General features: G+C 44.5%; 2 protein-coding genes across 2 annotated transcripts in view; both read left to right on the top strand.

The window, feature by feature from the left end:
• rab2a (RAB2A, member RAS oncogene family) overlaps positions 1 to 2783 on the top strand; it is a 28059-nt gene extending 25276 nt beyond the window's left edge. Inside the window, exon 8 of the mRNA XM_068737534.1 lies at positions 893 to 2783. Within this exon, the coding sequence (XP_068593635.1) occupies positions 893 to 988 (96 nt within the window). The 3' untranslated portion in view covers positions 989 to 2783. The remainder of the gene's footprint in view (positions 1 to 892) is intronic.
• A 5860-nt stretch (positions 2784 to 8643) lies between these two features.
• Positions 8644 to 24986, top strand: part of chd7 (chromodomain helicase DNA binding protein 7) — a 69892-nt gene continuing 53549 nt past the window's right edge. The window contains exon 1 of the mRNA XM_068701599.1: positions 8644 to 8953. The gene's annotated coding sequence lies outside the window, so the exon portion shown is untranslated. The remainder of the gene's footprint in view (positions 8954 to 24986) is intronic.

Below are 24986 nucleotides of genomic sequence, written 5' to 3'. Positions count from 1 at the left end.
ACTGCTGTGGATTCAAAAATGTGATAACAATATCAGTATGCTATATTTAGCCATATTCTCACCTCTTTCTGACAGGGAACTGAAGCTGTTATCTAAGCTCTCTTCAAAGCTACCAGACTCCTTTGACAAAAACAGTGATTTTTACCTCACCGAGCACAGGAATTGCTGTTCTACCTCTGCCTTGATGAGTTAGTTAACTTGTATTATTGTGTGGATTAGTTCAGATTCACCAAAGTCACACAGCTGCTTTTGAAGACCTTAAAATCAAGACAAATGACAACGTAGAGTATCATGCAGGAAGAGGAAAAACCCATCAAGTACAGACCACACAGCCTTTTTTTTTAGACCAGATACCAGACACCCTGGTGCTCCTTTTGAATAATTCAATAATCACCCAGTCTCTGCTACTGGAGCGGAGGAGTTCCTCCTCCATAGGAGACGATCTACCCGCTAACATGCTAGTTAGCTGCGAACATTCAAGCTCTCACCAGCCACATTAGCTCAGAGACTCGTGACAAAAGGGGATAGCCGAGCTAGCGTGGCAGCTAGCGAGCTAATATGCTTCCAAGTCACAGCTAATATGGCTTTCATCTTTTTTGGACTCCCTAACCCTGTCTTGCCTCAAACATCAGCACTGTCAAGATGGCGTGCTATTGGTCAACAGCGCAAATTAGCATCAGTAGGTCTATAAAACGCAGGTCTGGGTTTGAATTACTTTATTGTAATTAAACCCTACTTTCCCATAAAATCTTTCAGTATGAGTAGACCAGGAATGGACCAGGTTTGTCCACAACATAACAACCTGATCTGATCTTTTCATGATGATTTTAGTTTATTTCCCCAAACCTACAATAACCTCATGTGAGTGTTCTCTGTCTTTGTCTCCACACAGGCTAATGGTATTAAGATTGGACCCCAGCATCCCACCACCAACTCCACGCTGTCCGGTAGCCAGGGAGGCCAACAGGCTGGAGGGGGCTGCTGCTGAAGCCCCAAAACACTCCTCCTCCTCCTCCTCCAACCCCCGACCCTTCCTCCTCCTCCTCCTCCTCGCCCTCTCGACTCTCCCTTGCGTTTCTACAGAACTGTCCAGGCTCACTAACAGTTTGTTAACCTCTCCCTCTCTCTCTCTCTCTCTCTCTCTCTCTCTCTCTCTCTCTCCTCCGCTCCATCCCTCCCTCCCTCCCTCTCTGTCTCTCTCTTCGTCTTTCAGCCATGTCTTCGCTAAGTCCCTTGCCCACGCCTAAGGGTCCGGGGGGGCTGTGTCCCCCTAAAACAACCTGACTTTGTACAGTCTTGCGAGGACCGAGTCAGCTTAGCCACCACCAATTATTTATTTTTGGGTTAGATAATGGATTTTTATCTTTTTCTTTAAAAACAAAACATAAACATGCCGGGATGTGAAGAATTCTACTCCAGCAGTTTAATTTAGGCACTCCTCTTATTCCAGAACCTCTGAATCAAAAGCAGATTAAACACCCTGTTAACAAAGTGACTGTGTTGTGTCTATACGCACACATCTGTACATGTTCTGAAGACGATGACGCAGCACGTTGGTAGCAGGACATGTTTCCACATGTTGAGTCAGTTTTCATGCTGTGTGTGTGTGTATAGGGACGATATATAGGTATTCCAGTATGTCGCTGTGTTTAGGAAGCATTCAACTCCCTCTGTATCTTCTGTCTTTAGAAAGTGCAAATGATTGTTATTTTGTGCTTTCCCTGTTTGTTGCCATCTTTTGTTCTCCCTCTCTGTCTTTTTGTCCTTTTCGTTGACTTGCATATGATTTGTATTTAATGAACACTACAAACTGGTTGTGGCTTAATCAACGTGTTGTCTGGAGAGAGAATAAAATAGTAAACTGTTGAGTGTGAAACTGGATCCTTTTGGGGACGACGGAAAGGAAAGTTTAAAGAAACGTGACGGGAGATTGAGAGCAGTGGCCGCCATTATGAAGTAAAGAGAGAGGAGAGTAGATTGGAAACCGAGACTTTTTTTTGTTAACTATATTTATCGGGCACGTTTCTGTGTATATATGGCTCTTTAGGATTCTGTAGCTGTTTTTTATTTTTGGCTTGTTCAAGGTGAAGCTTGACGTGTTGTTGTGGACTCGTAATTTCTTTACCAGGGCCGGGAAAATACACCGCGAGAGGCTTTTAGCATTTTAACCACTCTCATTTAAAGTCGAAGGCACCGTACCTCCCATGACATCAGGGCCGCCCTGTGACATCAGGGCCGCCCCGTGACATCAGAGCCGCCCCGTGACATCAGGGCCGCCCCGTGACATCAGGGCTGCCGTGCCCTTTCTTGTAAATGACAAGTATGAATGATAACGGGCTGTTAACGGAGGCAGTCAAAGTCCCCGGTGGAGAACAGCCTCCGACTGAAAATGTCAAGGCGTCTCTCTTTTTTAAGGCATTGAAGACTTCCACCAAGAATTAGCTGGCAGATATATAACGTACACCGTTTAGAGCTTGATCGATGACTGCTGCAACGTTTTCTTTTTGTTGTTCGCTCCGAGATCGCCGATGTAATCAGCACCATATTACTGTTCAGCTCATGTTTTACTACTTCGGTTACTTGTTGTCCATCCTCCCCTCTCATCCCCACTTCTTCCTCTCTCTCTCTGTCTCTCTCTCGCTCTCTCTCTCTCTCTCAGATTCTGTGGTAACATTAATTCTGTATCTATTTTTAATGCCAAATTATTGTTTACCTGTGTTTTGTCAAAAAAAAAAAAAAAAAAATTGACTAAGCCCCTGTAATATGTCCGGAACTCAGCTGCCTGCCTTAACTCCACCCCCCTGAGAGAGATTTGGACAGCTGCTAAAAACGAATCAAACTGACCCTTTTCTCTGCAGACAGGCATTTTACCGCTAGCTAGCTAGCTGATGATCCATAACACATGCAGAGATGTACTCGTAGAGAGAGGTCGTAGAAACGGACCTAGTTTGAATTTTGCATATGAATCGGGGTATTTGGAAAGAATCTGAACTAACATGCTAACACCCCCCCCCCCCCCCACACACACACACACACACACACACACACACACACACACATTCTACACACATTCTGCACACAGTATGTGCACGCATACGCAGACGATCTATTTCTGTTTATCTAACATAGCTGGAGGGAGTTGTTGGTGGGTTTCACAGCAGTGTGTCCCTCTCTTATTCTTTTTATTCCTAGATATATTCAGACGTTATTAATCTTATTCTGATGACAATTATTATTTGTAAAGCAAAATGTAGTGTGTTTGTATGCGCGTGTGTGTGTGTGTGTGTGTGTGGACCCAGAGGGGCTCCAGGGGGAAGGATCCAGCCAAACCTGATGCATCCGTCTATCTGTCTATCTATGGATCGATCTAGCTATCTTTAACTATGTGGCCCTCCTCTCTTCCTCTTCTCCCCCCCCCCCCCCCCCCCCTCCTCCCCCCTCCTCGACGTTATTTGCTGTGTTTGTTCTTTGGAAAAAACAAAACATAAAAAAAGAAAAAATGAAAATGCTATCACAATAAACTATAATAAAACATTCTAAACTCTAAACATGTCATTTTGATGGTTATGTGGCGATGGAAAAATACAGTGTTTGAAAAAACAAAAACAACAACATTTGTATTTTTTTCTCCTTTGTTTTTTGCCATCTGGCTCCGCCCATGCTGACTTGTCTGCGTATGAATGAGTGAATCGTGATGGGTCCAGTGCTGTTTCACTCTGATTTATCCGTTACAGCGAGCAGGGAGGGACTCTTGGATCCATGCTGTTCGACCTGCAGCGGTCATGGAGATTGTATTCCCCGCTGAAGGTCAGCCATGGAGAGCTGCTTAATGAATGAAACATTTCTCAACTCATATGCAGTCAGGGAAGGTTTACATGCTCAGTGTATGCGCATGAGCTTCTCAGCCATTAAATGCGTACATGGAATTCCTACATTTGGAGGAATGTGCCACATTTTGGCTCAACAGCGAATGTGAACCGTTACCGATAAAGTCTTGATGGATGATTTATTAACCATGAACAACAGCCATTACTTGCAACATATAAACCATTTGTGCCTCATAAGAAGATGTTTGTGTGTATGCTTTTATTACAGCTAAATTGACTAATGGGACTTAAAATTCCATTTTAACAAATTAACTGCAAAATCTTTTTCCAGGAAGTGTTCCCCAATTATTCCAGTGGATAAATGACAGACTGCTGTTAAATGTAGCTCCATAGGAAAAGCCCTGTAGAACCTCAATAAACGTACTCTGTTGTAATGTAAAACGTACTAACACACTGAGGACTATAACACATATGGACCTCCTCCAGCCTGGATGCTGCTGACCGCAGACCTCAGATCAGCCCTGATGAAAACCAACAGACCGTGAGAATTACAGTAAGTATATTTAAACAGTACAGTATTTAACTGTGATGTACTGGCAATGACTAAGTAAACATAACATCAGAGTATATCATATTTAATAGCTCCCTAGGCCAGGGCGTGAAATATACATGCGACCCATTTGTTAGTTTTATGTTTGAAGGTGCACACAAAGAGCAGCTTCAGGGGGCTCTGAGTTATGGCCGCTTTCATCCGTCATTGTGTGCAGCTTCAGATCTCCCACGTCAGATTCAATACAGCAGAGTCTACCACTTCAGTCCAGACTGAAATAACTCAACCACTCGATGGATTGGCGTTCAATTTTGTACAGACGTTCTTGATCCCCAGGGGGTGAACCCTTGTGGAATAAATGCCACCAGTAGATCAACTTTGTTCACTTATCTCGTAAAATATGTTGACGTGTACGGAGTGGATTGGATTGAAATTTTGTAAAGATGTTCATGTTCCCCAGAGGATGAATCCCACTGACTTTAGTGATGCCCTGACTTTCCCTGTAGTGCCAGTGTGAGGTTGACATTTGTCATTTTAAGTGAACTGTTGGATATTGGGGAACACGAATGTCTATAAAGTTAAGTGCAGACATTCATGTTCCCAGAAGGATGAACTGTAATAAATGTTTCATCCAGCAGTATCGATGCCATTTCAATGTTTGGTTCTACGATATGAAATGAGACTGCTAAACGTCATCACACTTACAGCTTCGTTGTGTTTACTCGCTCATGAGACTGGTGTAGTGTTTTTTTATAGTCTAATGCAGAGGTCTTTTTTTTTCCACAAATTGAAATGTCTTTAAATACACATTAACATGAATCCAATATATTGTAGCGCATGGATAAATGGAGGCAGAAGATGTTATCTTTCAGTCAGAAATGCACACATTCAGCGTCACACAGGTGGTCTCAAGCTGGGCACCGGTTCACTCACAGCATGAGACTAGCCTGGACCTGTCCCTCAAAGCCTCCTGCACACAAAGAGGAGGACCCGCCCCTATCGCTGCTGTGCCAATCACGAGGCCGCAGGTTACATGCTGGCTCTGTCAGGTTCCCCGTGATTGACGAGAGCCTATTCAGTCCCCAGCTGACTAAGATCCCAGACACAAGGACACACGCTGCAATATTATTTGAAAAGAAGATAATGTAAACATTTATTTTTTTATTATTAAAAAACGACATTTACTTCACTCACGAATCCTTGTGCAATCATTTTTGCAAGATATTCCTGGCTAAAACACTGCAGCTCCTATCCAAGTGTATTGACATTGATATGAGCGAAAATGGATCGTTTTGTAACTCGACCAAAAAACATGAATCTGTCCATTATTTTAATAGTTCAGTATTGTATGCAAGATAACAGGTATGTTTATGCATGGAAGTGGCACTAATAGGCCATCACTCATTTTTCGTTTCTACATTTATGTTTGAAATAAAAACGTCAATTTGAATAGCTTGTATGCATGATTATCATGCAATTGACAGACAATGTTGATATTGGCATTGGTATCAGTTGACAAGGTATGTTTATAAATGGCAGTGTCACGGCCACCCTACTCACTGTACCTTTAAAATAAAAACATGAATATATGAACCAGTGTATTATTTGAATAGCTTATTATTGGATGCACAATAACAAAGTATGTTTGTACATGGCACTAGGCCCAGTTTAATATATAAAACAATTTTATATAATATATATAGTAGGGGTCCCTGCTCCATCTCTATCAGTTTGGGGGTCCTTGGCTGAAAAACGTTGAAGACCCCTGATCTAACGTTAGCTTTTTACTTCCGTTTGCTTTAACTCTTCTAAAATAATAAAAGGTGTGTTTGCTGAAGAAAACATGTAAATATAAACATTTGTGTACCACAGAGTGTTTTTTCTGCAATAATCCAAAATCCAGTGGAAAAATCCCATGATGCTGATGGTGATGCTGACCTCCGGGGTTGGCCTGCAAAAATATGTCATTCATGCACCGCCCTATACCTGCAAAACTGATGTCATTTGTGTTTAGTGCTAATTGGCCAATGTTAGCACTGATGATGTAAAATTAGCAAAACAATGTGTAAAATCGTATAGCTGTCTGATAAATGTAGGGATGGGTAAAGTATTTCCCACTGAGCTGAAGTGCAGTAGAAGTACAAAGTAACATGAAATGAAAATACTCAAATAAAGTACAAGTACCGCTTTGTTACTCTCCATCATGGTACTTTATACACAGGAGCTGGTTTTAGGGAATTGACACATGACTAAATGCAAAAACAGGAGACAAAATAGCAGGAAAATAAAGTGCTATTTTTTTCCACCTTGAAAAACAAATGCTTCCACCGTTAGCAAACTGGGTACATCAAACTGTAAATGTATCAGTGTATGAAGGAGAATAATCAGCTGTCTGCCTGTAGCTTACAGTCAGATTAAGCTTTTTAGGAATACAGTCTACATTTTAAATCTGCACTTTAAACTTCATAATCAGACTCTGATAACACAGCTATGACTATAGTAGAAGCAGACACAATGTTCACGGTGATGGATTACCTAACTCCAGCAAGTTTCAAGTCTCTGCATGTTGATTTTCAAAACCTACTGAAATGAGCTGAAACCGTGGGGCCGTCTGCACGGGAGGGAAGTATGTCCAAAGAACTCCGCGAGAAATATAAAGCGTGTTTGGAGTGAAGGGAGAAGTTTAACATGCTGAAAGCGCCTCACGGGGAATGACGGGGCTGTCAGGTTCTCTCAGAGCAGAGCAACCTGCCATCAGGAGACACTGCTGGTCTAGAGAATATTGAGACTGAGACCAGACCAAGATCAGGGTGTGTCGAGACCAAGTCAAGACCAAGACTAGGCAGGGCGAGACCAAGACTAGGCAGGGCAAGACCAAGACTAGGCAGGGCAAGACCAAATCGGGACCAAGACCAGAGAGTATTGAGACTGAGACCAGACTAAGACCAGGGAATGTCAAGACCAAGACAAGACCAAGCCCAGGGTGTGTCGAGACCAAGGCAGTCCAACACTGCATGGACACACTACCAATAAAATGTGGAACTCTCTAACCAGTGACACTCCTGAAATCAATCTGATAAATCCACATTGCTATAAAAATATCCAGAGAAACAACGGTTCCTCCTCGTTCAGCTCCTTTATATTCTGTATCTGTGGATGTGTGAGTGTACCAGCATAACCAACATATTTTTTACTTTTTCAAATTTTAATCTTGTAGTCTTCAGCCCCGACCGACTTTGACTCAAGTGACATCACTCGAGGAATCTTAGTTTAGTCTTAGTTTGTGTTTTCAAGGGAATAGCACATGTAGGTGAACTGTCCCTTTAAGACAACACTGAAATGCACAATAAAATGTTTGCCTCGCCTTTAATTTGTGTGTATTATGACAAGTTGTGTAACAAGTGAAGCCTCTGCTCCACACTAATCCAGTTTAGCATTCATCAGGTTTAGTGGCAATGGCAGGTGCATTCTACAGCACAAATAGATAAAGATGTATAGATTTTTAATACTATGCTTTCAAGATATTCAGATAAAAAGACTCATGACAGTCATGATCAGCACACAAGCATTTAAAGCAAGTTTCCTCTTCCTATTACAACCATGGCAATGAAGGCTCTTTGACCCAGGACGTGCATAGAGGTGTTTATTTGTATTACTGAATTAATGATCACATTTATTTCATTCACAACATAAACTTTTCACATAATTACAATCTAGCTTTCCAGGAACAATCTCAACGAAAAACAAGGATTTTTTTTACCATATCTCTAATTCATATACACACACACACACACACACACACACACACACACACACACACACACACACACAGTATACATTAACACATAGATACATACACACATCAGAAGTATAGAATACCCATCTGCCTCAACATGAAAAATACAAGCTACCCGCCGGCAAAGGTTAGACCTTAACCCACATTCAACATGTATTTATTCATTCATTTATGTATTTATCTAAACATTAAAAAAGCAGCGCTCTTTTGATATTGGTTTGTTTTGGACTTCCAACCCGGTTTCATAGCTTTCTTCTAAAACAATAAATAATTAAACCAAACAATCTAATTTGGACCAAACCATAGTCCAAATGACGCCCTCATTATTATTATTATTTTATTTTTTTACAATCCCCACATTGAGGACTCGCAGAGAGCGTCACACAGGCACGGCAGGGTCAGGGACCGCGCACGCCGCCTGTTTATCTCTATATGAGAGATTCTCGGGAGCGCGCCCCCCCTGGCCGAGGAAGGTGAGCGAGTGTCTGGAGGGGAGGACTCGGGAGCGCGACCAGCCGAGGGATCGATCGGATTAAACTCGATTTGAGTGAAATTAACACAAAGGAGAGAAGAGCAACGCACACTAGTCGGCGAGGTCGCAGATGCGAGACACGCCGGAGAAATATTTCACGAATAAGAAACTTGAACTTTTTTCCTCTGTTTATTTATATTTCAAACGGAAAAGGACCACGGTGGATTTTTTTTTCAAGCGAGCGGAGATACTAACCCTACTAACGAGGAGTTGATTTGATAAAAGCCCGAAGTGATCGTGCTTGTTGGGTAAGCGAACAAATGCCCCTTTGAATGAGTGCCTTTTCTATTTTGTCGAGCGGAATTCAGTACGAGTGTGAGGGGTTGATAGTACCCCACTGTTTTTTTAATTAAAACGGTTTATATTTGCTCTTAATAGTAAGTTTTCCATACTTTTTTCCCAACGCAATCGCACTCTTTAATCCGCAGTGTGAGTTGTGTTTTCAGCCCGACGGGCACTTCATTGAGCGGTGACTCGCTCGTGTTCAGGACGGCCGGTTTGTGGTGTTTTATGTTCTCATTTCAGCAGAAAGTCATTGAAGGTCCATGTAGCTGCCATGCCGACATGCTAACAATAGCACGTTTAGCTTTGCCACCCGCTGCATCGCTCTCACGCACGCACACAACAGTCCTGTAGTTAAGTTCAAAAGTGGAAAGAAAACCCCCCGGCACCGCGCGGAGAGCCTCTTCGTTTTGCGGTCCGTTCACCCGACAACTTGTTGAATTTTGTAACATAAGATATGGACTTAATTGAGTTTTAAAGTGTAAGTGTTAGCCCCGTTAGCTAATTGTGTTGAAGCTTCCAGGAGACACGAGGTGGCTCGAGCGTAGAGGTGAGTCACTGGCCGACTGAATGAGCGGAGCTGCGAGTGAGATTCCCAGCGGAGAATACTTGGCACACGTCGCTCAAAACGCTCCTCCACAGTTACATTAAAGGGCTTCTTCATTAAAGTATAAGTACTAGCAGTATTTCCCCTGAATGTGTTTTTTTTCTTGTCGTACGCGGACAGTGAAGTGTCCGTAGTAGCCCTAGTTTTATTGGACGGAAGGGACGGAGCAGTGGAAGAGAGGGGGGGGGGCAGTGAGGCCAGGCGGTCATTCCACACAACCGTGTTTTTCACGTTGTTTCTGCCACGTTTTACATCACCGACATATATTTAAATGTATAAGAAACACCGTTGTCCTCATTTCGAGCCTCAGAAATAGAGAGGGAAGTGTTTTACTTTGATAAAAACCGAGATGAGCGACGCGTTTCCCTGGTCCGGAACGACGTGCGAAACACCGCTGATAGGCTAATTAGCCGTGCTAGCCGCTGGAGGTTAGCCCAGCTCGAGGACACCGAAGTTCTGCTAGCCTGTTAGCTCTCATCCCCATTGTGTGCGGACCAAGACCACTAATTATCCCCCCTCCCGAACTAAGCTACTAACCTGCTCGGGCGGTTGTCGTTAGTTAACGAGGATATTAACTTTCCTCATCTTTTCGCTTCACTTTTTTCTGTCGATGTCGAAAGACAAAGTGGCGCTACGTCCTGTCCGCGTGAGGGCTTTTGTTATGGGAGCTTGTTTGTAACGTCTGAAGTTTGGTAACCTACGCGGCTACACTTGTTACATTATGTGGACGCGGCTCCAAACACCTGCTCGTGTCCACGTACTTTTCGTTAGTTAATACGTCTTTACGGGACACACACACACACACACACACACGGTCTTCACAATGCGACTTTATAGCGTGTTTCCTCGCGCTATGCTGCCTTCTTTCTCCATTATGTGCTCTGTGGTCGGTCAACTTGCATAATGGTCACCCTGCCGCTCTCACGCAACTTTGGCTGCGCTATCTCTTGAGAAAAAAACAACAACTAGCGTTATATCCACAAGTCCTGTATATACACGGTGTCTTTGATGTGTTCATTCTCGCATAGTGGTTTTATTCAGTCAGTGTGCCTGTGCTCCTTCGTTATTTTTCCTCCACCAGCCTGCCACACAGCCAGGAGCTGCTACCCCCACCACCTTGTGTCTGTGAGCCAAGATGGCAGCTAGTCCTGTTTAGCGGGCCACAGAGTGAGAGATAAGAGGCCCCGACCACACACACACAACCACACAACAGATGTTCAGCACTATTTGGTCTCTCTCCCGTTTGTCTCTGTCTTTTCTTGTAGTTAAAGTTGAGCCCCCCCCCCCTTCAGTCACAAGGCTGCCTTGGTTTGTTGCTCTGGACTAAGCTAGGGATAGGACACAAAGTTACCCCCCATGTGGATTTGATCATGTAGGGCCATCTCAGATCCCACTTCTTATTTTAGTAATTGTTTTTACCTTAAACATGGTTTCCTCTTGTCAGGTTAGTGGTGGTTTTGTCCTTGTTGTTCATTCAAACTCTAGTTGTGTTTCTAGAAGTTGTCTTTGTGACCGTGGAGTTGATTCTCTTTAATGTTTCGTCTTTGAGGCGTTGAAACATTATTTGCAGTCTGGGGCAGCGTGGAGGAAAATTGGTGCAAAAATAATGTAGGCACTACCATTTGAAACTGTAAAATGTTTAATAGTTAGTGGGGCAATCGTGTTGATTTAATTAAGTACCTGGGTGTAGTGTGTTATTTAACCCATTGAACCCTATGAAGCAAAATCTGGTCCCTTCTTTAAAATCCACGTGTGCGCCATACCATGAAGCTTAAAGTGTGTGTGTGTGTGTGTAATATAATAGTTTGTGTTCGGTCCAACATGTTTGCAGCATCCCCACAAACAGCCAGCTCCCTGCCGCCTCACATTGGGGGCTAGATGTGAGGAAAGCCGCACATGCAGCGGAGCGACCCACACCCTACCAAACACAACATTACGATTCACCAGTTAATCGAGATTTCACAGAATGACGCAATTCAATTTCCACTGCTAATAAGCATGCACTGGTGCTCCCTCTCCACATGTATGCCCCCATTATACTCTCCCAACACAAACATTTTAATGGCCATAAAGATTCAACCGTCGCATTCACTCACTCCAGCTTTTTCAGAGCAGAGAAAGACACCTTGTTTGGAACAGGTGTCCATCAATGTGTCACGCGTTTGAATAAGCTGTTCCCTGTTATTTTGAACTATGAGTCATTACTGTGATCAGCTCTGGTTATCTGAGCGTTTTCACTCATAATGCGCCACCTTCTATTGACCTTTTAACCAGCTCACACTGTGTTCACGCTGGTTCAGGATCGCTAGGAGCAAGATAGATAAATGTATTAAAAAAGGGCCGTGTGTGTGTGTCCCATTGGCATGCAGAGAGCACCACAGCTCGTGGCTGACAACACTGATGTTGTTGTGCTCTGTTAGTGAAAATGGCCATTGTTCCCGTCTTTGTCCCTCCCTTCTCATTTGACTCTCTGTGCTGCGTGTCATCCACCAACGGCCCCGTCTGATTCCTCTACTCCTTGAGAAGAGGGCAACTCGGCAGGTTATTAGTTTCTCTTTCTCCCGTATTTCTTTTACATCTGTAAGAAGTTACCCTTTCACTTGTTAAATTATCAGTTCACAACATTTCCATAAAACCAGTTAAATTAGAACCAGCGTCTTGTTTTTTATGTTGATATGGATAAAGCTGAAGTAAAGCTCTATGTCTGTGATGGGGGCTGAGATTTGTTTTCTCTTGGAGGCATAGAGGAAGTTCATATCAAACAATGCATCTTCACTTTCAGCGTGACTTACTGAACTACCCTGAAATGCATTTCATGTTGAACTTGAAGCATTAGCACCCACTCACATTAACATGCTGAAGTCTATTTACAAATTCAAAGCTATTTGCAACATTTGGCAGGAAGAAATCAATCGTGTTGTCGCTCGTTTTGATTTCACCTACCTCGCGTGAAGTACAGTGCCTTTACTGGATGCATGAAACACAGCTTTGTGTCCTCTATACTTGTGAGGACAGTGGTATAGGATGATGGCTATATACCCTTGTTGCTGTCGGATGGACTGTGTTTATGAGCCCAGTTAATACAAATAAAAGCCCAACAAAGAGATAAAACCCTCAGCACCTAAAAGTGATATTTTAACTGAACAGTAGCTCTCGTTGACTAACACTTAAATCCCACCACCGAGGGTGGAGTTTCCTCTGTGGGTGTGGGGAAATGTCCAGAAACCCCCTCAAATCTCTCTTTTATCTCCCATGCGCCACTTTTACAGTTGTGTTAAGTGAATTATTAAACTCTCAACATCGTCCTTTCAGCAGCTGGTTGGTAGAACTCCTCAGAGACTCTACGTGTTACTTTTACTGTTTGTATTTTGAGTTACGGGTGACAGACATTGACACATTAAGTACATTTTTCCCGGCTGGCAGCCATGCCATGTTATTCAATTGGAAAGTGATGGCTGCAAAGTTTTGGGGGAAATCTAAAATGCTCTACAAGGCCTGACGCCGTTGCAGTCCTCTGATTTAAGAGTAATCACAGGAACGGTCCCTCACTATCACTGACGAGGATCTGTATTTTAGAGGTGGCTGACCCTGACGACCAGACTCAGGCCTGTACAGAGCAGACGTGTTCCCCGTGTAGGGTAGAGGACACCAGGACACCAGTGCTCCTGTCGGACAGTCTGGTGTAGGGTATCTGGAGCCAGAAGGAGAGCCGGTGTTTGTCAGGGGTGGCCATTTTGTCTCCCATCATCATGTGTCGCGGATGGCAGCCCGTGTTACCAGACACGGGAAGAGCTGCTGTTGTTTGTCTCCATCTCTTTCATCTCGCCCTCCATTGCTCCACCTCCACCCCTCACCCCACCCACCCACACTTGGTCCCTCTCCACCCATGCGTGAGCTGCCTCCTCTTCTTTCTCACCCTTTCCATCGCTCTCTCTCTCTCTCTCCATCTTTGCCTGCCTGTCTGTTTCCTTCCTCCCTCCAGTCCTCTCATTTCCAGCCAAAAGGTTAGCGGGGGTCTTTAGCACCGTGATGACATTCAAAACCGAGTGTCATTTCTGTCTCTCTCTCTCTCTCTCTCTCTCTCTCTCTCTCTCTCTCTCTCTCTCTCTCTCTCTCTCTCTCTCTCTCATCCCTCCCTCTCACCTGTCTCTCCCTCTGCCTCCTCCTCCTCCGCGCTCGCCTCCCCCATCCCCCCATCCTCCTCCTGCAGCGAGGGCCTTCTGGACGAAGTGCTGTGCCTAGAAGAGAGGATGGCGTTAACACAGCTCTCAAGTGTTTGTGTGTGGGCCGCATGTGTGACGGAGGAGACGGCCTGTCAAGTACATCTCTGACCCGCCTGTGTGCATCTTTTAAATCTCCCCTTGACCTCACCCGGCATGGCCCTGTGGCCCTCCTCACCCCTCAGCTCTCCACCACCATCTAACTTAACTGCTGCCGGGGAAACAAAACCGAGCACAGGTCTCCGGATCCCTCTCTCCCCCTCCGAAAACCTCGCATCGGTGCGATGCCACCGCTGTGGTGTCTTTCCACCTCGCCTCGTTTGTCTCCTCCACTGATTCACACGGCCGATGAAAGGTTAAGTGCTGCCTGCCTGCAGAATCAACATCCAGTTAGGAAGATGGAGATGGATGCAAGGTCGGAGAGGAGGGACTGAATGCAGGAGACGATGTGTGCAGCTCTCCAGTAAACCTCCTCTTAGATGACACCGTGGCTCGTCGTGTCCATCATCGGTAGCTAATGTCGGTCGTTATTCCCAGCACTCAAATGACCCCGCTGGATTTGAATCCTGTTGAACAATGTTGCAAAAGTGCCTAAGAGATCCTGACTATGATTCAAACCCACAACGGAAGCACTTTAGAATCTGCAGAGCGCATTGACTCTGGCTAAAAAAAGAGAAAAAGCAGGAGGGTGTCTGTCCCGGGGGAGAAGTTACCTCTCAGCCTCATAGAAAGGACTCTGGAAGTTAATTGGTTGTTAGCAGGCAGGCAGGTGGGGCTGGGAGGGGAACCGGCCAATCTCTGGGGACACGGTCCAGAGCTGCCTGTCCCATTGGTGTAAAAGGGCATGTCAATAGCAGTGATTGATTAGGGAGGTGAGGGGGTGTGTGTGTGTGTGTGTGTGTGTGTGTGTGTGTGTGTGTGTGTGTGTGTGTGTGTGTGTGTGTGTGTGTGTGTGTGTGTGTGTGTGTGTGTGTGTGTGTGTGTGTGTGTGTGTGTGTGTGTGTGTGTGTGTGTGTGCGCGCGCCTCTTCCTGTTTGCTCTCACAGACGAATGGTTTCTTTGGAAGCTTACATCTTATTCATATTTTGTATGAAATTGAAAACCCGGAGTGAGAATCAGAAAAGTTCTGCCTGTGACGTTGTTTGCTCAGAAATGTTTCCAAAGCTTCATGTTGGTCCCTATGCACCGGGATGACAAATCTCTCACCAGCCCCCAAACCACTGGTGGTTTCTCTTAAAGAGACTCCCGGCTAGTGACGAATCCTGTAGTTTTTTCACAAGTCTAACCCCCTTTTTGAAAGTTACTAGAGCTGTGTTGGGGATTTCCCCCCTCAGAAGCCTGTAACAATGGCAGACTACCACTGTGAACTCATTTGCATCGCCGAGCAACAATTTCCCCCCTCAGCTGCTGCAGTTTGATTTCTGATCTTCATTTAGGTGAATTGACGTGAATCGAATTCAGTGTTGGAACATTCACGTTAAATCCAGAGGATGTGATCTTTTTTGACACAGGTTTGATACCAGCGAGCCACGCAGTCTGAGGGGGAGGCTGTGGTAGAAGCTAGTCGGACACATCTGTTCTGAACCTGACGAGGTCAGTTTACAACGCTAGCGTAGCCGAGTCAGACACAAGTCAGACGCATGAATGGAGTTAGAGGAGATATATATATATATATATATATATATATATATATATATATATATATATATATATATATATATATATATATATATATATATATATATATATATATATATATATATATATATATATATATATATATATATATATATTCGATCCCACAGCAGAAGGGTCTGTACTGGGTTAGAAAAGTCTTGACATCATGTCTCTTCAACTGGTGTTGAAACCAAATACAGATGGTGAACGATGCAAAAAGCTGCATCTGTGTGGATGTGTGAAGGAGGCATTGCTCTGGCTCTAAGACAGCAGCTTCATAGAATTAGAATTATTAGAATGAGCCATTGACCGTATGAGTCCATCTAGTCATCTGTTTCACAGCAATTTAAATGGCAATAAATCTTTTCCGGGGGAGAACCTGGAGTCGGTCGGTGCCGTTGGGTGTCCCCGTGCGCTGTGACTCTGACTGTTTGAGCCCGTCAGTCACTTTCTATAGAGACCGCTCCGCATCCTGGTCTTGGTAGCCTTTTATAACACCAGTGTCCCACTTCAGAACAAACTCCTCCTGTACTGTTTCACATCCAGCGCGGGACAAAATGTGAAGACTTCCTGCTCTAGTGCGCCAAAATATGAACCGGTGTGTAGTCTTCCTTCTTACCGTGAGTCTGTGCGGTTTAGGGCTGATGGTGCACGGTGTCGGTGAGGAAGGCTTTCACACATATGGATAACAATGTGGTGTAAAGATGCTTTTAGTCTCTTTTCCATGTTTGTTTTTTATCCTCAGTGTCACACCGACATCACTCGCCTTTAATACACTCACACATGCGAGTGGTTTTCAAAGACTAGACCGAGTCGGTTTCAGAGACTATAACATGTTCTTTAATATAGATATATATATATATATATATACACACACACACACACACACACACACACACACACACACACACACACACACACACACACACACACACACACACACACACCAGTAGCAGGTTCCTTGGTCACCCCTTGTGCTCTCTCTCTCTCTCTCTCTCTCTCTCTCTCTCTCTCTCTCTCTCTCTCTCTCTCTCTCTCTCTCTCTCTCTCTCTCTCTCCCTCCCTCTCTTTCCCCCCGTGTCTCTCGTCCTCTGGGATCAGACTGATAGCCGGCCAGTGGTTTTTCCTACCACATGGTAAAGGCAGGGAACAGATTGGATAAACACAGCCCTTTCCTGCTGACCCCCCCCCCCCCCCCCTTTCCCATCCGCCAAAACACACACAAACCCCAGACATTCACACACACACTGTCCATTAACGAAGTAGCCGTGCGTAAAATAACCAGATTTTCTCTAGCTTCACTGCTTCTCTCTTTCTTTCTTGATCCCCCCCCCCCCCCCCCCCCCCCCCCCCCACACACACACACACCTCCCCTCTTCTTCCTCCTCCTCCTCTTCTCTCTTCCTTCCTTCCTTCCTTCCGGGCCACAAATACCATCCCCAAACACACGGCCTGCATCCCCTCACTTGAGCGTAATTACACACACAGCTAGCCAGCTCCAGCGCGCCGTCCTCCATTTGGGAACAAAGGTATAAATTATAGCGGCTTAGATCGCGGCGGTAGTGGGAGGTGGGTGGGAGCACACGTGTCCTCCAGAGGAAGAGGGGAGATCACTCGCTACCTCAGGTGTACTTCTGGTTTCTCTGGCTGCGCTCTGTTTGTCTGTGCCTGCCTGTCTGTGTCTCCAGCGTTGTTGACATGGCAGAGATTTCCTGTAGTAAAGCCTGGAGGCTACAGACCGTTTAGCTGCCAAACCTTCAACAGCGCAGACAGGACCGCATTGAGCTGCTGTCGGCCTCCTCCTCCTCCTCCCTCCCTTCCTTCCTTCCTTCACACTAACGCCACACTCAGAGAGTGGTTAGTGGCCGTTTGATCGAGTATGGAACTAGTTATGACAAAATGGCATCGTCTTATTATTAAAACAAAGTCAAAGAGGAAGAGGCCTTTCATAGCTTAGTGTGTCAATCACATGCATTCTGAAAAAAATAAATCTAGTCTTTGAACAATGTGCAGAGCAGGAAACGGGAGAGGCGTGTCACGGAGCCCAGAGCACCTGCTGGTTTTCATACCAACCGAAGCTTACAACATGTGATGTCACTCACTGACACACCTTCAGTCAGACTGCAGGAGCATTGACTTCAGCTGCAGGGATTGTACGAGTGGAAACAAGTAGAAGATATTACATTGGATTGTCTCTCCAGTACTTTGAATATATACGTCTAAGTTGCAGGACATGCATCTGTTAAAACGCCAGTGTTTTCCTCAGAGTTCAATGGAGGCCCCTCTCTGACGGTGTGGCACCGCCGGCTGTCAGAGAGCCCACTAAGTGTCACCGACGTGGCACTGATATTCCGTGGTCTGGGCTCGGCCTCCGTAATTGTGGTTTGACAGAGTTGTGCAGTCGGTGTGGATTCCTGAGCCTCGGTCAACTCATCGGTTCTGCTAAAGCGGTGCGCGTTAGAGCCTCTCGGTGATCACTGCTGGTTTCAGGTGAGGTGGAACTCACAGGCTTGTGTGCCAGCCGTCGGCAGTGAGGCACCCTTTATGTATTTCTTCTCACTTTTGTTTACGGTGGTTAATAAAAATTGAAGGTCAGAGTCCAGAGACAGTTTGCTTGGAGTTACAACACATAACAATGAAAAGACTCGCCCCTCTCGGCTGTCCACGGGGCTTCTGGGACGTTTGATATCGCAGCAGTACTGTCCACATTAATGCTGTCACCACATGCTCGGTTTTCTGGTGTTTTGTAGACCAAACGATTCATTGAGAAAATCATCAGCAGATGAGTTGCTAATTGAAATAGTCTGTGTTTTCCTCCAGCATTTAGTATTACATTTTATTCAGGGTTACTTTAAACATGGACACGTCCACCCAAATAAATCTGTTTCACATAATTGAACCTCGTCACACACGCGCTTCTGTTATTTATCCCATTAAATGTATTTCTGTTGTCTGACATTATACTGTTCATTATGAGGGCATTATTCTACTGTTACGTCTTTTGTAGGAACACATGATCTGTAACTGAAGTGGAGTTCTTCATTTCATGAATGATGAATTGAGTAAATGTACAAGCTGTCTGAAAAGATAAACATCAGTGTGGTGTTGTGAAACCACAGAAGTAAACACAACACTTTCTTTCTCTGTCATGTTGAGTAGGAGCACATACCTATGGTAACCAACTAACAGTAGTTTTAATCTGTCGATTATTTTCTTAATTGATGTTAAAAAATAAAAAATGACATAATCTACGTATAATATCCTACACGACCAAGAAAAGCTGAAGATATTCATGTTTGAGAAGCGGGAACCAGTGACATTTTGACATTTTTGCTTCAATAAATGATTTAAATAGTTAATCAGTTATCAAAATAGTTTCTCATCGAGTTTCTGTCGCTCAGTTTGTGTTGTGAGACAACTGGACGAACAGGAAGTGTCTGTCCATCAGAACGCTGCTCATCGGTTGGGAAGCCGTCTTGACGAGATGTGCGTTGTGATGTAATAGAGATTACACCGTGAGATGGAGGAGACGTGCTTTTGGCTTTTTAACATGCGAGTGTGTGCACACTAAATAGCCATGATGTTTAGGTGGTAACACTGGTGTTGCTGCAGGTACCGATGAGGAAATGAAATGTGAGCCACAAGTCCAGTGAGAAGTCTTTGCCAAGACACCGTGCAGCAGGTTTCTGCTCTATTTGACGGAGTTTTGTCCAATTTAGGGAAAAGCTATGAAGGCAGGGAGGGTTTGCTTCCTCATCTTGAAGCTCGTGATGTGAACAGAACCTATTTGATTGGCCAGCACTTAATGTTCCCAGGTGACGGTAGAAGCCGGAGCCAGAATGCCGCCGTTAGCGTGGACACAGTCTCACTCCTCCTCCTCCTCCTCACTGTGTGTGTGTGTGTGTGTGTGTGTGTGTGTGTGTGTGTGTGTGTGTGTGTGTGTGTGTGTGTGTGTGTGTGTGTGATTGATTGCAGGGGAGGAGGGGGGGTGTGGGGGGTGTAAAAGGCCTCATCCCTTGATGAGATTTGGTGTCCAAAGCGGCACACTGACCGTTCACCTAATTCCCTCTGCAGTGACAGCTGGGCCTCGATGCCAAAGTGTGCACGTGTTCTGTGCACTGCGAGAAAGAGATGTGAGCTAGAGAGCGAGGGCTGAGGAAGTGGTACGTAAAGTTAAAGGAAGCAAAGGCTGGGGAGAGCAGAAGCCTCGTCTACTCGGGGACGAGCAACACCACTGGAGAGACCACGAGTCAGACGAGTCGAGCTCGGTCCAGGCTGCAGACGAGCACTATCCGGCTCTGAAGGCCAAACTAAATACGAGGGGGGAAGAATCTCTGGCCTTGCTACTTTAAACTAGAGCTGTTGATCTGATGAACGCACACATTCACGTTATCTCTCTTGCACGCACACACACACTAGCCAGAAAGTGCTCATACAGCTCTATTTATTCTGTATTGTAGAACTCAAGGTCTGTTGTAGTGTGCGTCTGACTCGGTTGACAGGAAATCAGTTGCCTTCATAGTAACTTCTGCAAAGGATGTGAAATTACACTCAATTACTCTCACCTGCGCCACACACACACACACACACACACACACACACACACACACACACACACACACACACAGTCACATGCAGAAGCCTTTTTTCCTCCCTGTAGTGATTGAAATGCAGAGGAAGTGATGTAACTCAACAGTGCTGCTGCTTACACCACTGTGCTCTAGAAGTGTTGACAGCTGAAGCGCTGCTTTATCTGTTAGTTTCTGTTGGACAGTTGTACTGAAAGAGAATGTTTTAATGGTTCATAAAAGTTATAAATGCGAGTTGAGCTGGTTCAAACATCTCCGGTGTGACAATCTGCTGCTTTTCTCTTTGGGTTTTGTTCGTCGGTTTGACAAAAGCAGCTATTTTGACATGTAAACCTGAACTTTAGGGACTTTCGACAGGCAATTAAGTGATTGAAAACTAATGGACAATAAATATCTAATGTTGGTTGAATGGTTAAAGGGAATAAGAAGTGTTTCAACCTGCTACTCTTTGCCTACATTGCTAGCTATGCGTGTGTATAGTGTTTACCATGTGGCGGACTGGATCCAGCACTCAAAATGTAGCTTAGCTTCACAAAAGAGCTTCTATAGGTTTGTTTTCTCCTTCCCATGCACACTTATCTGACGGACACAAATCTTATCCAGAGTTTAAAAGAAGCGCGTCTGAATTCCGCGCTTATCAAAAGTGATGACACCAACCGTATCGGAGTCCATTTCTATGCCTAGGCCAATATGTTCTCCATTTATTGTTGCACATGCAGTATATCAGGGTTGTATCCTTTTTATCTGCACTCCTTTTAGTGATGGTACATTATAAGATAACATGTGTATTTACAATCACATGCATTTTCTCTGACTTTTGAATTCTGGGTAAAGATCCTTAATTATTGTGACAAGCCTATTTCTAGCACATAACATGGTCTCAACAGACCGCTGTGCCTCAGTACCACGAAGAAGCATAAAGATGAGCTCACATTGTTGCTGACCGTCGTATAGTAAAGAGTTGAGCCGCACCTGTCTTGCTGTCTTTGTGTTGGCGGCTTGTTTTATGGTTCAGAGAGATGGAGGGAAGGGTTTGTTAATTGCTATTTACACACAACAAGAGTGGATGCTCCCATCAGGCATTGTGGAGGCAGCCGAGAGCTCAAAGGGCCGTAGGAAGTCTGTTTCACTGAAGTCCTGTGTCATGCTAATGCGGTCCGAATGGGTCGTCTTTATAGTCGCTCTGGAAGTCGTCTATGAACAGTGATGGTGATACTTTGACAGAGAAATAGTTTGGTCTTTGTTATTTGGTTAAAAAGTAGTGTTGTCACAATGCTGAAATTTCTGTCTTTGATACAATACCAACAATATCTATTTGATACCATTTAAAATACCTCAGGGACAATTTGACACAACATTGAATGCATAAGAACTTTTCTTGACTAGTAGCAGAGAACAGCAGAATGAGTGTAGTAAACCTTAAAAACATGCTCCCATGTCTTGAGCTGATGTGGCGTTTGAGTTTTGACCCTGTGAGGTTGCTGTAGTCGGTCAGTGCGTAGTGTTGATGTAGCATATTAAGCTAGCAATGTAAAGTGAAGCAGCAATTTGTTCATTTCCACAGGGAAGTTTCCTGTGAAGTAAAATGGATCGGTTGCAATGCTAATTTCCCTTAGCGCATTGATTTCCATCAGGTGTTAGCATCGAGCTAACGGGCTAAACGCTTTTAGTTTGCCTCATGGTTGTAGCAGCTATGCTAGCTATGTTAGGTGTTAGTTCAGCATTATGCTGACAAACGTGACACCCAATGCTCACGGAGGGCGGAATGGAAATGAAACCCGCAAATCATTACATTAAACCGGCGTGAATGAGATGAGTCACAACCAGAGCGCTGAGAGGAGGCGGGGCTAAGCTGCAGCTGGTACCCGTGTATCGATACCGCAGGACAGTGTTGAAACCTCTTCAAATATTTAATATTGAAACGTGTCAAAAAAACTTAGATACATACAGTCCGCTCTCTGCTTAGTAGCTACTTAATAGATTTAAGAATATCAGTTCAACTTGCTTTTTACCGTTATATTTACAAATGAGACAAATTGTTGGAAACTGTTATGTACTCACAAGTTTTTGTTTTCTGGATCACTTCAGAGAGCAGGGTAGATTCAAAGTGTCTGGTAGTAGCAGAGGGGGGAGGAAGGACGAGCTGGTGGACAAATTTTTATCCTGTTGAGTAAAGCTGAAAAGAAAACATCTGCCCTGTGACAGGAAGCAGTTGGATTTATGTGGACACCAGCACTAACCATACCGGTTTAAGTGAAGGACACCAGCACTAACCATACCGGTTTAAATGAAGGACACCAGCACTAACCATACCGGTTTAAGTGAAGGACACCAGCACTAACCATACCGGTTTAAATGAAGGACACCAGCACTAACCATACTGGTTTAAATGAAGGACACCAGCACTAACCATACCGGTTTAAGTGAAGGACACCAGCACTAACCATACCGGTTTAAGTGAAGGACACCAGCACTAACCATACCGGTTTAAATGAAGGACACCAGCACTAACCATACTGGTTTAAATGAAGGACACCAGCACTAACCATACTGGTTTAAGTGAAGGACACCAGCACTAACCATACCGGTTTAAGTGAAGGACACCAGCACTAACCATACTGGTTTAAGTGAAGGACACCAGCACTAACCATACTGGTTTAAATGAAGGACACCAGCACTAACCATACTGGTTTAAGTGAAGGACACCAGCACTAACCATACTGGTTTAAGTGAAGGACACCAGCACTAACCATACTGGTTTAAGTGAAGGACACCAGCACTAACCATACTGGTTTAAGTGAAGGACACCAGCACTAACCATACTGGTTTAAGTGAAGGACACCAGCACTAACCATACTGGTTTAAGTGAAGGACACCAGCACTAACCATACTGGTTTAAGTGAAGGACACCAGCACTAACCATGTTGACTTCCAGCTAGTTTGATTACAGGACAGTTGATCTCACTGAGGTGCCGATGGCTCTGTGATGGACTGTTGAGCTGTACACTCAGCCTAAGTAACGCAGTAGGGGCCCGTCTAAAACTGAGCTACAATAACTTAAAGTTATTAAGTGATTCTGGGGCACAGCAAAATGTCTATTAAAAAAGGAAAATTACCAATTTCTGCGCGCTATTTCATGTAATGAACCGATAAGAGGGTGAGGAAAATTAGTGGGAGGTAGGAGCGCAGTGTGGAAGAGGAAATAAATGAGGTTAAAGGGGGGGGGGGGTTTAGCAGTTGTTTTTTTTCCAGTGCATAAAAGCAACAGGCACACCTCCTCTCCGTCCTACCTACACACACTCATTCATGCATGCTTACATCCACCTACCTCCACCCTCTCACTCGTGCAGGCTGGGTGTTGCGTCGGTCACCCGGTCCTTCAGTTGCTGACTATGTGAATACGTCTCTAGATCAGTTTTTCAAAATCCTACATGCAAATGTGACAAGTTGAGTAATGGTAAAGTAGGTTTGCCGTATGCATGTTTATTTTCCTTTTTACCAAGGGAGATCAACAGACCCACAGGGAGGCTAATAAGGTAGCATGTGGATAACTGGCTTGTCTTCACACATCTGTTGAGACGGACTGGCTGACTCTTTAGCTAGCCAGCTGAATTACTTGCCGACCGAGAAGCTACTGGCCGACTGCTGCACAGAAAAAGCTCCCTGGCCTGTTGGCTGGCTGGCAGCTGCTGCTGTTCAAACAAGAGTTGCATCTGCTGGGCCCCTTTTGTTCTAACACACACACACACACACACACACACACACACACACACACACACACACACACACACACACACACACACTCTCTCTCTCACTCAATGACTCTGAGTGTGTGTTTGAAAAGAAAGAAGTTCTTTTGTTGGGTAGTAAAATTGAGGTGGGGGAGGGGGGTGTGTGTGTGTGTGTGTGTGTGTGTGTGTGTGTGTGTGTGTGTGTGTGTGTGTGTGTGTGTGTGTGTGTGTGTGTGTGTGTGTGTGTGTGTGTGTGGAAGGAAGGAGAGAGGTTTTTCAATGGGTGCTTTTTTCTTAATCTGAAACTGATTACCTTGCTAAACATGGGAGTTAATCCGCTGCACCTCTGCTCAGCAGGTAACAAGGCTGCTGATAAATGTTGAAACAAATGAGTTTGTATGATGCAACATGTAGACGCTTTGGGGCAAACTATTGTTAAGATTCCCTGGCCAATATTGCAGTTTAGATTGTGAAAACATCCTATCTAGGTCTGTATTGGGGTCTACATGGTTAAGTCGTGTACTAACAACAAACCTATGGACTCTATTTGAAATAAATATTAGGGATAAAATGATGCATTGTTTGTTGCTAAGATCTTACAAGAGTTTTAAGTAACTTAGTACTACTAGCTACAGCATTGGTTCATTAGGTGACCAAGCAACACCTCAGGACTTTTTTGACTCGACTCACTTTTGGTACATGTCCTTTTTTCTGTTTCAGTCAACACTGCGGCTCGGACCCTCTCAGTGTATGTTTGATTCTCAGCTGATTGCAATAGTGATGTTGTGTTAACTGTCGGGACATCCTCTTCGATGCCACACTAACGAAATCCTTAAATTTGCAACCAAACATCAGTTGTATGTCATAGTGTGCAGTCTGCAGGCTGCCAACTATTTAAATGTGTTGGGTGAACATAAAATGTGGTTGCTATTTAAGGCAGCTTTTCCACGCCATTGGAAATTGTGGGTTTGTGCATGGTGTTGCTCTAGTGATTCTGTGTTACTACAACGTTTAGTATCGGATCAGCTTGCTTGGAACTTTGTGGTACTAAGAAGTGTACCAGGTACTGTTTTTTACAAATGGGAAAACCCCCAAAATTTGGTGTAGAGCCGTACCATGCAGCATAAGATATTCCATTATCGATAGACTTGAAATGACTTTTTAGCCATGACACT

The sequence above is a fragment of the Cebidichthys violaceus genome, unplaced genomic scaffold (assembly GCF_023349555.1).
Source record: "Cebidichthys violaceus isolate CVI_PGR_0920_01 unplaced genomic scaffold, fCebVio1.0.p SCAF_8, whole genome shotgun sequence".
Classification (NCBI taxonomy): Eukaryota; Metazoa; Chordata; class Actinopteri; order Perciformes; family Stichaeidae; genus Cebidichthys; species Cebidichthys violaceus.
This window is presented reverse-complemented; position numbering and strand designations above follow the sequence as displayed.